Source organism: Thalassophryne amazonica, chromosome 9 (genome assembly GCF_902500255.1).
Source record: "Thalassophryne amazonica chromosome 9, fThaAma1.1, whole genome shotgun sequence".
In the NCBI taxonomy this organism is placed as follows: Eukaryota; Metazoa; Chordata; class Actinopteri; order Batrachoidiformes; family Batrachoididae; genus Thalassophryne; species Thalassophryne amazonica.
In genome coordinates, this window is record NC_047111.1 from 56,733,405 (window position 1) to 56,747,287 (window position 13,883).

At 41.3% G+C, this 13,883-nt stretch overlaps 1 protein-coding gene across 2 annotated transcripts in view; it reads left to right on the plus strand.

Moving 5' to 3' along the window:
- Positions 1-13,883, plus strand: part of slc7a3a (solute carrier family 7 member 3a) — a 66,277-nt gene that overhangs the window by 21,930 nt on the left and 30,464 nt on the right. The window contains exons 2-3 of one of the 2 annotated variants that reach the window (XM_034178077.1): positions 12,183-12,778; positions 12,907-13,068. In XM_034178077.1, the coding sequence (XP_034033968.1) occupies positions 12,412-12,778; positions 12,907-13,068 (529 nt within the window). In that variant the 5' untranslated portion in view covers positions 12,183-12,411. Of the gene's footprint in view, positions 1-12,182; positions 12,779-12,906; positions 13,069-13,883 lie in introns of those variants that run through there. The other variant, XM_034178075.1, reaches the window with a different exon arrangement.

Consider the following 13,883-nt stretch of genomic DNA (forward strand, 5'->3'; position numbering starts at 1 on the left):
TGCAAGAAACGTGTGTCAACAATCTCATAACTTGCCTACAACTTATGTAACGCATATGTAGAATGTATGAGACATGCACTAGCATATGTCAAAAATATTGTGCATGCCCAAAATGTTTTGAGGTATTATGACGTATTATGTCGCTCTTAACTTACCATTTAGATAATTAACAGATCTTTGTCACCTAGTATTTATTTCCAATGTAGACTGAAAACATTACATCAAGCCTACTGTGAAAATGCAGTTATTGAAATTATTAGTAGTTTAAGTCTACTTAAGACAAATTCTGAGATCATGATGATTTTTCAGGATTCTGGTGCAAATGTTAGTTTTTAATTTATTTATTTTTATCTCCAATATTTTAATAGCATGTTGGCTCAACCTATGGAGTTCACTGAAATAAGACAAGCAATTATTAATTTCAGAGAAACTAATTACCTTTTTATAGGCAATCTGGAACATAATGGAGCTCATGCTCATAGACCTACATCTCAAAATGGTTTAAACAAACACACAGACAACATCAATCAATCAATCAATCAATTTTTTTTTTATATAGCGCCAAATCACAACAAACAGTTGCCCCAAGGCGCTTTATATTGTAAGGCAAGGCCATACAATAATTATGTAAAACCCCAACGGTCAAAACGACCCCCTGTGAGCAAGCACTTGGCTACAGTGGGAAGGAAAAACTCCCTTTTAACAGGAAGAAACCTCCAGCGGAACCAGGCTCAGGGAGGGGCAGTCTTCTGCTGGGACTGGTTGGGGCTGAGGGAGAGAACCAGGAAAAAGACATGCTGTGGAGGGGAGCAGAGATCGATCACTAATGATTAAATGCAGAGTGGTGCATACAGAGCAAAAAGAGAAAGAAACAGTGCATCATGGGAACCCCCCAGCAGTCTACGTCTATAGCAGCATAACTAAGGGATGGTTCAGGGTCACCTGATCCAGCCCTAACTATAAGCTTTAGCAAAAAGGAAAGTTTTAAGCCTAATCTTAAAAGTAGAGAGGGTGTCTGTCTCCCTGATCTGAATTGGGAGCTGGTTCCACAGGAGAGGAGCCTGAAAGCTGAAGGCTCTGCCTCCCATTCTACTCTTACAAACCCTAGGAACTACAAGTAAGCCTGCAGTCTGAGAGCGAAGCGCTCTATTGGGGTGATATGGTACTACGAGGTCCCTAAGATAAGATGGGACCTGATTATTCAAAACCTTATAAGTAAGAAGAAGAATTTTAAATTCTATTCTAGAATTAACAGGAAGCCAATGAAGAGAGGCCAATATGGGTGAGATATGCTCTCTCCTTCTAGTCCCCGTCAGTACTCTAGCTGCAGCATTTTGAATTAACTAAAGGCTTTTTAGGGAACTTTTAGGACAACCTGATAATAATGAATTACAATAGTCCAGCCTAGAGGAAATAAATGCATGAATTAGTTTTTCAGCATCACTCTGAGACAAGACCTTTCTGATTTTAGAGATATTGCGTAAATGCAAAAAAGCAGTCCTACATATTTGTTTAATATGCGCTTTGAATGACATATCCTGATCAAAAATGACTCCAAGATTTCTCACAGTATTACTAGAGGTCAGGGTAATGCCATCCACAGTAAGGATCTGGTTAGACACCATGTTTCTAAGATTTGTGGGGCCAAGTACAATAACTTCAGTTTTATCTGAGTTTAAAAGCAGGAAATTAGAGGTCATCCATGTCTTTATGTCTGTAAGACAATCCTGCAGTTTAGCTAATTGGTGTGTGTCGTCTGGCTTCATGGATAGATAAAGCTGGGTATCATCTGCGTAACAATGAAAATTTAAGCAATACCGTCTAATAATACTGCCTAAGGGAAGCATATATAAAGTGAATAAAATTGGTCCTAGCACAGAACCTTGTGGAACTCCATAATTAACTTTAGTCTGTGAAGAAGATTCCCCATTTACATGAACAAATTGTAATCTATTAGACAAATATGATTCAAACCACCGCAGCGCAGTGCCTTTAATACCTATGGCATTAAAGGCATAAACATATCATTCACCATTCTCCCAAAACCCACTCCGTGTTTGTGTAGTATTCAGGGCTGTCCCTAAGCAATGGAATAATGGGGCAGTGCCAGGTTGCTACAGTCTCACCACCAGCGTGACGATTTTCAGGTTTAGGATGTTCACTCTTTGTTCTCATTTTACTTAAATATATTGCAATTTGTTCATTTGCAGCCACGTGGAGTGCTTTCTCTTGTCTCCATTGCTTTCCTGTTTAACCTCATAAAGCAGGCACGATTCAATGTGCAAGACTGATGATCTCATCCCATGTGCTCAAAGTAATGTTAATCAGTGAAATCATCTGCTGGAGTCACTGGCTGCAAAGAAAACCTGCACCCTCTTGGCCCTTTCTGGAATACTTTGGACACCATTGGTCTTGGGGCTGCTGACAGTTTGTCAGATGACCCCACAAAACTGAATTCAAGCTACAGTACAGTGTGACGACAGTGAAGAATGGTGGTGCAAGCATCATGACATAAGAATGTTTCTAATACTACGGTCTTGGGCCTATTTATCACCTACCAGGGATCAAAATACTTGAAGAGGTCACATTGCCTTATGCTGCAGAGGAAATGTCCTTGAAATGGGTGTTTCAACAAGACAATGACCGCAAACCATTCATTGAGTGTATATATAATGAATGGAGCCTGTGTGACATCACCCATTGGCTTTCTATAGAGACCTGGAAGAGCTCAAATGAAGCCAGTGTCTGGGCTATGTTCTATATGGTGCCATTTTCACGGAATCTAAAGGATGAACTCATTAATGCATAAAGGGGCAGAGTGTGGGGGCTCTATATGTGACAAAACATGCCTGAACACGCCCCTCTCTTAAAGCCCTGTCACACATGGCAAGACTGTACAGGAACCAGGCCGAAATGGCAAAGTCGGACTCGCTCGCGATGGAAAGAGGCGTGGTCAGCCGTGTCAGAATGCAGCCAGACTATCTCGTCCACACCCAAAAGGTGCTGAAGACTGCCGATGTCCAAACATCTGGATAGCAAACACAGCACCAGAGTGGGAGGGAGCCCTGTGTTCCTCCCTTTGCACAGTCCCTGCCGGTACTGGACACTGGAGTACAACCAACGTATGGACTGGACTCACACCATATGTGTCAAAGCTGCATCTGACGCATGGTGTGACTGCTTGGACCACTGTCAGCAAACTTTCAGCAAAGGTGTCCAGTGCCACGTGCACACGTCTGCCTCGCGTACATGCTTAGTGGCTCATGCAGCCGCTGAGTGAGCATTCCAGCCCTGCGTGTGTGTGCAGGGTGCGAGTGCGCAGCGCGTCTCTCTCTCTCTCCCTCTCCCCCCCTCCGTTTCTCTTTTTCTTTCTCTCTCACTGTTTTTGTGCTGTGCAAACTTCGAACTTTTTCAAAACATGAAGCCTTTCAACTGTAAAATAAATGTATTATCACCGACGCTTGCACACAGGATTTTAATGATGTTTTGTCTTTCAACGGCAGAGGCGTCAAATCCGGCTTCAGAAAGTTAAAAACCCTCCCATGTGTTGCTTCTACTTGTGCACCTAAAACAGGTGATCTCAATAATTAGCTCATCCACCTGCCTGAAGAGCTGAACTAATTACAGTCAGCTTGTTTATTGGGAAGATGAAACAAATACACTCAACAAAAATATAAACACAACACTTTTGGTTTTGCTCCCATTTTGTATGAGATGAACTCAAAGATCTAAAACTTTTTCCACATACACAATATCACCATTTCCCTCAAATATTGTTCACAAACCAGTCTAAATCTGTGATAGTGAGCACTTCTCCTTTGCTGAGATAATCCATCCCACCTCACAGGTGTGCCATACCAAGATGCTGATTAGACACCATGATTAGTGCACAGGTGTGCCTTAGACTGTCCACAATAAAAGGCCACTCTGAAAGGTGCAGTTTTGTTTTATTGGGGGGGATACCAGTCAGTATCTGGTGTGACCACCATTTGCCTCATGCAGTGCAACACATCTCCTTCGCATAGAGTTGATCAGGTTGTCAATTGTGGCCTGTGGAATGTTGGTCCACTCCTCTTCAATGGCTGTGCGAAGTTGCTGGATATTGGCAGGAACTGGTACACGCTGTCGTATATGCCGGTCCAGAGCATCCCAAACATGCTCAATGGGTGACATGTCTGGTGAGTATGCCGGCCATGCAAGAACTGGGACATTTTCAGCTTCCAAGAATTGTGTACAGATCCTTGCAACATGGGGCCGTGCATTATCCTGCTGCAACATGAGGTGATGTTCTTGGATGTATGGCACAACAATGGGCCTCAGGATCTCGTCACGGTGTCTCTGTGCATTCAAAATGCCATCAATAAAATGCACCTGTGTTCTTCGTCCATAACAGACGCCTGCCCATACCATAATCCCACTGCCACCATGGGCCACTCGATCCACAACATTGACATCAGAAAACCGCTCACCCACATGACGCCACACACGCTGTCTGCCATCTGCCCTGAACAGTGTGAACCGGGATTCATCCGTGAAGAGAACACCTCTCCAACGTGCCAAACGCCAGCGAATGTGAGCATTTGCCCACTCAAGTCGGTTACGACGACGAACTGGAGTCAGGTCGAGACCCCAATGAGGACAACGAGCATGCAGATGAGCTTCCCTGAGACGGTTTCTGACAGTTTGTGCAGAAATTCTTTGGTTATGCAAACCGATTGTTTCAGCAGCTGTCCGAGTGGCTGGTCTCAGACGATCTTGGAGATGAACATGCTGGATGTGGAGGTCCTGGGCTGGTGTGGTTACACGTGGTCTGCTGTTGTGAGTCTGGTTGGATGTACTGCCAAATTCTCTGAAACACCTTTGGAGACGGCTTATGGTAGAGAAATGAACATTCAATACACGAGCAACAGCTCTGGTTGACATTCCTGCTGTCAGCATGCCAATTGCACGCGCCCTCAAATCTTGCGACATCTGTGGCATTGTGCTGTGTGATAAAACTGCACCTTTCAGAGTGGCCTTTTATTGTGGACAGTCTAAGGCACACCTGTGCACTAATCATGGTGTCTAATCAGCATCTTGGTATGGCACACCTGTGAGGTGGGTTGGATTATCTCAACAAAGGAGAAGTGCTCACTATCACAGATTTAGACTGGTTTGTGAACAATATTTGAGGGAAATGGTGATATTGTGTATGTGGAAAAAGTTTTAGATCTTTGAGTTCATCTCATACAAAATGGGAGCAAAACCAAAAGTGTTGCATTTCTATTTTTGTTGAGTGTATATGTGTGTGTGTGTCTCTCTCTCTCTCTCCCTCTCTCTCTCTCTATCTATATCTATATATATATAATATATACACACACACACCACGGTCAGTGAGAATTCCATGTCTAACTGGCGTGCATTATTTTTATGTATACGCACACATAGTTCGGCGAGTTAAGTCACTGTAATATCACTCCGCTCTGGTCATCACCATAGCACCATACGCAAATCAGTTGCCGCAGATCAGCTGTGTTTTGATGAATGACAGTATTGTGTATGTGGAAAAAGTTTTAGATCTTTGAGTTCATCTCATACAAAATGGGAGCAAAACCAAAAGTGTTGCGTTTATTTTTGTTGAGTGTATGTGGCTGGACTTTTACTTTCTGAAGCTGGATTTGACACCTCTGTTCAAGGACAGAATCTCTGTACAGCTCCTGCTGAACTGGCTTTTCATAGTGTTTGACAGCCTCAGGACTGTGAAGCGGCTACGTTTTTAGCACACATTTTCAGCAACAGTTCAGTTAATTTTTTGGAAAATCCGTGCTCAGCAAACACAATTTGAACCCGAGAACCGGGCAGAAATTAGAACACTGCGGAAGAGAGCTCCCTACACAGGCAGAGAGGGAGACAGATGGAGAGTGGGAGAGACGGAGACAGAGCACTTAAGTTTTACTCTGTAACACTTGCTTTGACTATGTAAACATATGTAAAGCTCCACTGAAATTGAGAAGGAGAGACAGACAGACAGAGGGCACTGTCTTTTCTCTTTAAGTCTATAAAAATTAGGCTATAAAAGTCCATAGAAAATAAAAGTACTTAATTCTTTCACCAAACCATCAAATCAAGGCTTTCATCTTAGATACACCTTCTGGCAAATTGTAGCTGAACTTTCAGGTCTTCTTTTTAAGAAAACCCTCATAAAATCAACAATAATGATAATAATAATATTAAAGCAAACAGAGCTCTGGTATCAGAATAGTGTCATATCGGCAGATATCCAAATGCAGGTATCTGGATCGTATTGGAAGTGAAAAATTGTGGCTCGGTGCATCCCTGTTGATTAATTTCTATTTAATACTAACATTTTTCTGTAACTGTATTTAACTAACCATTATTTGCTGTTTACTGTTTCTGTATGTTGACAAAATAATTTCCTTCGGGATAAAAAAAAATCCGATATGGATTTTTTTGAGGCCGATAACGATATTTGGATGAAAAAAATGCAGATAGCTGATATTATTATTATTATTTTTTTTTTTTTTTATGAATAAAATGTTCTTTTTTGGACCCTTAACAAAAAAGGTATGAGCTAAAAGCTGAAATACAATTTACAAGTTATTTACAATTTAGTAAAGCTTGGTCCCAGCCGTCGTCGGCCCCAGAGGGTTAATGGCGAACGGCAGTAATTCCCAGAACCCTTCCGGACGACCAGTGAATCTGAATGTTTCAACCTCTTAGCAGTAAACGAAAGTTTTTCATGCTAGAAATAAGGTCTACACAACATGGGCTTAATAAAAAGCATGACCGACGCAATGAAGCACATTTGACACATTACTACATAAACTGAGTTAATCAAACTGAGTTGAACTGAAACGGGAGAAATGTGGGGTGAATGCAATCGCAAAGTTATTACAAACAACATCCTTATAAACTTACTTGTATGCTTTTGTCAGCCGATCAGTGCAGTGTGACGGTGAACTACGGGGTCCGGTGATGAACACATTTAAGCAGGGGTGTAAGCAGCTCTCAGTTGAATGGAGTCAGCGCTCCATCTACTGGACAAACGTTGCAAGGACATTTTACATTGCCGACACAAACATTATTTCAGTAACTGTTCTGTTTATGAGAAATTATTGGCGTTCTGTCTGCAAAATTTCGGCCAATAGTCAGTACTTTGAAAAGTGCTTGTATCGGCCGATAATATCGGTTGGGCTCTAATCTTTATCTTTACCACTAAATATGAGTTCAGTGAGTCGCAGGAAAGCTAAAACTTCAAGCCTTTTTCAGTTTATACAGTAAATTTTTGAGTTTCTAAAGAAAAATGCAGACACTGCTATTTGTTTGAACAGCCTAATACTCTCTTTTTCTTGACTTTTTGTAAAGTAATATCAAATTTGCAAAATTTTTCTTCATGTTTTCATTTGGAATAGAATGTGTAGTGTTCCCAATGCATTTATGTGTATGGAAATAAAAGCTATTATAAGAATTTTGAGCTTTAGTCACTTTTTTTAAGCACACTGCTATTTATTTATTTTACTTGTGTGTATGTATATGTTTGTAAAAGGTATGGCTTTAACTATTGCAGCTGGTACATTTGATCAGGCTGCTGACTCTGTCTTCTTTCTCAGTATTATTCCCTCACTCCCCACAGCGTTCCCAGGCCTCTCCCTGTCGACCTCGATCCACTGGAAAAACAAGGACATGTTGTCTTTTGTTTTTCTTTGTGTGGACTACAAAATTGGGATTAAATTTAAGACTTGCTAAAAACCTTTTTACCCTCTTGAGGTGCCTGTCTCGTGGTGCGTTCTTAAGAAATATAAGAGGCAGAGGCATGAATTCCTGGAAGTTCCACAGGCGGTTCTGTTGTAGTGAATGTGTCTTTTAATTATCTTTCTGGTCCCACCAACTGAGTGATTTGGTGCTGAAGGGGGGAAGGTCATTGTCATTTGTTCTCGCTTTGTTTAATGTGAGCTTGTAGAACCAGCTGAGACATGTTAATGTGATTTAAGAAATGTGCCAAAAATCTTACTCTCTCTCTATGTACAACCCCTGGCAATAATCATGGAATCACCAGCCTCGGAGGATGTTCATTCAGTTGTTTAATTTTGTAGAAAAAAGCAGATCACAGACATGACACAAAACTCAAGTCATTTCAAATGGCAACTTTCTGGCTTTAAGAAACACTATAAGAAATCAGGAAAAAAATTGTGGCAATCAGTAACGGTTACTTTTTTTAGACCAAGCAGAGGGGAAAAAATATGGACTCACTCAATTCTGAGGAATAAATTATGGAATCACCCTGTAAATTTTCATCCCCAAAACTAACACCTGCATCAAATCAGATCTGCTCGTTAGTCTGCCTCTAAAAAGGAGTGATCACACCTTGGAGAGCTGTTGCACCAAGTGGACTGACATGAATCATGGCTCCAACACGAAAGATGTCAATTGAAACAAAGGAGAGGATTATCAAACTCACGCAATGTTGCAAAAGATGTTGGTTGTTCACAGTCAGCTGTATCTAAACTCTGGACCAAATACAAACAACATGGGAACGTTGTTAAAGGCAAACATACTGGTAGACCAAGGAAGACATCAAAGCGTCAAGACAGAAAACTTAAAGCAATATGTCTCAAAAATCGAAAATGCACAACAAAACAAATGAGGAACGAATGGGAGGAAACTGGAGTCAACGTCTGTGACCGAACTGTAAGAAACTGCCTAAAGGAAATGGGCTTTACATACAGAAAAGCTAAACGAAAGCCATCATTAACACCTAAACAGAAAAAAAAAGGTTACAATGGGCTAAGGAAAAGCAATCGTGGACTGTGGATGACTGGATGAAAGTCATATTCAGTGATGAATCTCAAATCTGCATTGGGCAAGGTGATGATGCTGGAACTTTTGTTTGGTGCCGTTCCAATGAGACTTATAAAGATGACTGCCTGAAGAGAACATGTAAATTTCCACAGTCATTGATGATATGGGGCTGCATGTCAGGTAAAGGTACTGGGGAGATGGCTGTCATTACATCATCAATAAATGCACAAGTTTACGTTGATATTTTGGACAACTGAAAGGATGTTTGGGGATGATGAAATCATTTTTCAAGATGATAATGCATCTTGCCATAGAGCAAAAACTGTGAAAACATTCCTTGCAAAAAGACACATAGGGTCAATGTCATGGCCTGCAAATTGTCTGGATCTTAATCCAATTGAAAATCTTTGGTGGAAGTTGAAGAAAATGGTCCATGACAAGGCTCCAACCTGCAAAGCTGATCTGGCAACAGCAATCAGAGAAAGTTGGAGCCAGATTGGTGAAGAGTACTGTTTGTCACTCATTAAGTCCATGCCTCAGAGACTGCAAGCTGTTATAAAAGCCAGAGGTGGTGCAACAAAATACTAGTGATGTGTTGGAGCGTTCTTTTGTTTTTCATGATTCCATAATTTTTTCCTCAGAATTGAGTGATTCCATATTTTTTTTTCCCTCTGCTTGGTCTAAAAAAGTAACTCTTACTAACTGCCACAATTTTTTTTCCTGATTTCTTATAGTGTTTCTTAAAGCCAGAAAGTTGCCATTTGAAATGACTTTAGTTTTGTGTCATGTCTGTGATCTGCTTTTTTTTCTACAAAATTAAACAACTGAATATAATAATAATATAAAAATAATTTTTGCCAGGGGTTGTATATGTATGTGTACCTAAAAATATTTTGACAGCACAGGAAAACTAATCAATACAGACATTTTCTGCATGACCATGTGGCCAAAGCATGTAATTTTTTTCCGCACTGCACAGTTTTCAGTTCAGTCTTTTCGTTTTGATGTTTTAACAAGGGTTGAGCCGGATACTTGACTAGAAGCATGATATGGTAAAACTCATCAATATCTCTGCTCGTGCTGAAGGAAAATACTCATCGGCTAACTGTTTTCACGCTCTGTGATTGGCCAGTCACACACTGCGCCCGCCCCTCCCAACACAGACACGTCTCTCTGTGCTTGGCTTGACTCTATCTTACGTTGCTCACTCAGTACTCCTTAAGATTTCTTCAGCCCGCCTCTTTTTCAGTTTGTATGATATTTAAAGTTACTTGGTGAACTTGTTTCGTATCATACGGGGTGCATTTGACAAGACAGAGCTGAAAACAGCTCATGTCGCGTCGGTCACTGCCTCCACTCTGGTCGGGTTTTTTAAATTATTTATTTATTTAACCGTTTGCTTCGTTTGGTCAGGTGATATAAAGTCAGTTGGAAAACTTTGCTTGTACTGAACGTGGTGTATTTGAGAAGAATACAGTGAACAAGGCTGACATATTTCCCTGTTTGCCATGACTGGATGATTGCATGAATCACCAGTTCTTTTACTTTTGTGATCAAAAAGATTGATTTGAATCTCAATTTTGAGGCTGTTTTGTAAATAGTTTTCAAATAAACAATAAATATTGCAACTTCTGATCAATCCATATCAGTTTCAGACTTAAAATAATGTACTGATTTAAGCCCCAGCCATTTTGGGTTAAACCATGCCCACTTCTGCTTTAGGCCCTGCCCACTGCAAGTACAGATACGGATACAGATCATTTAGATGGCTGAACAGATACAGATAGTGGTGTGCTTGCTCATCCCTAGTTTTAGCCCTTTATCCTTTACACCACATGATCAATGTAAGCTCTGAAGTTTTCTAAGAAACAAATCATCCGTCTCCACTTGTCCGAAAAACCACTTAGCAAATTCAAGTCTCCTTGGCATTTGCTTGGGAAATAGTTCGCTCTGAGACTGAATTTTGTATGGAAAGAGATGTAAATCAGCCCTTCGGATAAATTCACAGAACTCAAAAGATTTTTTGTTCTCTGAATTAGGGTCAACTGCGGCATTTTTCCTGGACTTTAATGTCTTGCAGAACAAAGTTTTTTTTGTGTGTGTGTGTATGTATGTATATGTATATGTATATATATATATATATATATATATATATATATATATATACGAGGTCTGTTAGAAAAGTATTGGACCTTTTTATTTTTTGCAAAAACCTGATGGATTTGAATCACGTGTGCTTGCATGAGCAAACCTTGAACCTTCGTGCGCACGCGTGAACTTTTTCACACCTGTCGATTGCATCATTTCCTGGTAAGCAGCCTTTGTGTGAGGACGTGTAGTGCGCTTGGCTGATTTTCATTTCAAGGAAAAAGACGAAACGACTGGAGCAGCGCGGCATCAAATTTTGCCAGAAACTGGGCGACAGCCATGTGGAAACCATTCGTAAGATTCAACGGCTTTCGGTGACGATCCTATGGGCATCACACAGATTAAAGAGCGGTACAACCGGTTTAAAGACGTCTGCGCAACGGTGGAGACCGAGCCACGCTCCGGTCGGCCATCAACATGCTGAAATGACCAGATCATTTCCAAAGTGAATGCTGTGGTGATGCAGGACTGTCGTGTGACTATCCGAGAAATTGCGGAAGAGGTTGACATCAGCACTTTTTCGGTACATTCCACTGTGACAGAAGATTTAGCGATGAAAAGAATGGCGGTGAAATTCATGCTGCTACTAACGGTGGTGCAAAAGAGCCTCCGTGTTGAAGTCTCACAGGACATGCCCACCTCTTCCACAATTTCTCGGATAGTCACACGACTGAAAAGTCACCGAAAGCCGTCTGAATCATCCGAATGGTTTCCACCTGGCTGTCGCCAGTTTCTGGCAAAATTTGATGGGGCGCTGCTCCAGTCGTTCCGTCTTTTTCCTTGCAATGAAAATCTGCCAAGCGCACTACACATGTCCCACACAAAGGCTGCTTACCAGAAAATGATGCAATTGACAGGCGTGAAAAAGTTCACGCATGCGCACGAAGGTTCAAGGTTGGCTGATGCAAGCACACGTGATTCAAATCCATCAGATTTTTGCAAAAAATTAAAAGTAATTTCCTGGCAAATTATTTGTACAAAGAATGAATGGGCACACTATTGTCCCAATGATGAACCCTGAGGTGTCCTAAATGTCTGAAAGCCTTGGCAGTTAATGAATAGTTCTCTGTTCTGAACCTTTTTCTTTTTAACCTTTCTTGGCAGCTTGTTAGACCTGACAAACTATTGGTAGAAGGAAAGAATGGACACACTGAGCGGTCAAAAATGTCAAATGCAAACTTTGTTAGTGAATGAATAGTTTGGTTTTGAACTCTTGTTTTCTTTCTTCTCTACAGGCCCTACCTAATCATCTGCTTTTCCTCTATTCTGTCTGCATTCCCAAATACTGCCCGAGGCTAAAAGAACTACACAAACAAGTAACTTAGTATAATTTACCTCATCTGTCTTCCAAAGTACTTCTGTTGGCGGTTACAGTCACGTGTTATAAGACGTGTCAGTCACGTACACCAGAAGGACTGTAAAACACACAGGCTCATTCAACACCCACACTCAGTCCCAGTAAATATGGCCAACAAGCTGTTTCGATGGGGCAAAATCCTGCTGCGTCGGCGAATATTGGACTGCTCCAGTGAAGAAACCCAATTTGCCCGCTGTCTGTCCACCCTGGACCTCATTGCATTGGGAGTAGGCTCCACGCTCGGTGCCGGCGTCTACGTCCTTGCCGGTGAGGTAGCCAGAGAAAAGGCAGGACCCGCCATTGTCCTCTGCTTCCTCATTGCCGCGCTGTCTTCCATGCTGGCGGGTCTCTGCTATGCTGAATTTGGTGCTCGAGTCCCCAAGACAGGTTCTGCATATGTGTACAGCTACGTGACAGTTGGTGAGATCTGGGCCTTCATCACAGGGTGGAACCTCATCCTGTCCTATGTGATTGGTGAGTTTGCTTATGTGTCAGTATTGATTGTGTTGCAGCTGCTATTTATTATTAGTAGACATGCAGATTGATCAAATTCTGATTTCAGGGTTTTTTTTCTCTCTCTCCTCTCTCGGATCCTGTCTTAGGTACTGCCAGTGTGGCGAGGGCGTGGAGCTCAACCTTTGACAACTTGGTAGAGCAGAAGATCTCTGGTTTCTTTAAAGCCTCCGTGGCAATGAATGTTCCGGGGAATGTGTTGGCAGAGTACCCTGACCTGTTTGCCCTTATCCTGGTGCTGCTGCTCACTGGTGAGTTCACCTCGTACATCCACAGTCACTGATACATGTTTAAATTACTGAAACAAAATCAACATTACAGCCTCATACAGGTGACTGTCAGATAATGAGATGCAGCGAATAATGTTGAGCATATCATTACAATGAACAAAAACTTTATTTTTTTTTTACACTTGTCATGGACACACATTGCAGAATTTCTTCACTCTGTTTATTTGTTTTGGGTTTCTTTGTGCCAGATTTTCTAAGAATACATTTCATCCTGCAGGGGGAGCTGTGTTTTCCCAACAGGATGAAAATGATTTCATTGTGGGATTGGAATGAATTTTAATAAAGCATCTTCAGAGACAATTTGCACAGGCCAATCCATAATGTTGGAGAAGGGCTCCACATACATATACAGTGCTGTGCAAACGTTTTAGGCACCTTAGAATTTTGTGGGTCAATAAGAAATGAAATTTGAAATGCCCAAAAAGTCCCTGTTCCAATTAAATCAGAATGACATTTCTTTTGTGTATCATTTAAAAAGTCTGTTTTGAAGAAATAACGGCCAAGTGGTTGGTGCGCTTGGTTTCAGTGCAGAAGGTTCCTGGTTCAAATCCCACCCCTGCCACATTTCTCCATGGAATGTGGAGTTTCATCAGGAAGGGCTTCTGGCATAAAACCTGTCCCAATTCAGCATGTAGGTCCACCTTGGCAACGCCAAGTGCAAACAAGGGAGCAGCTGAAGGGACTTACTAAATGATTTATAAAGTATACAAATAGGAAACTGACAAAAACATTAAGTATTACAAGTTATACTTCAAAATATTTTGTTTCTTTAAAGT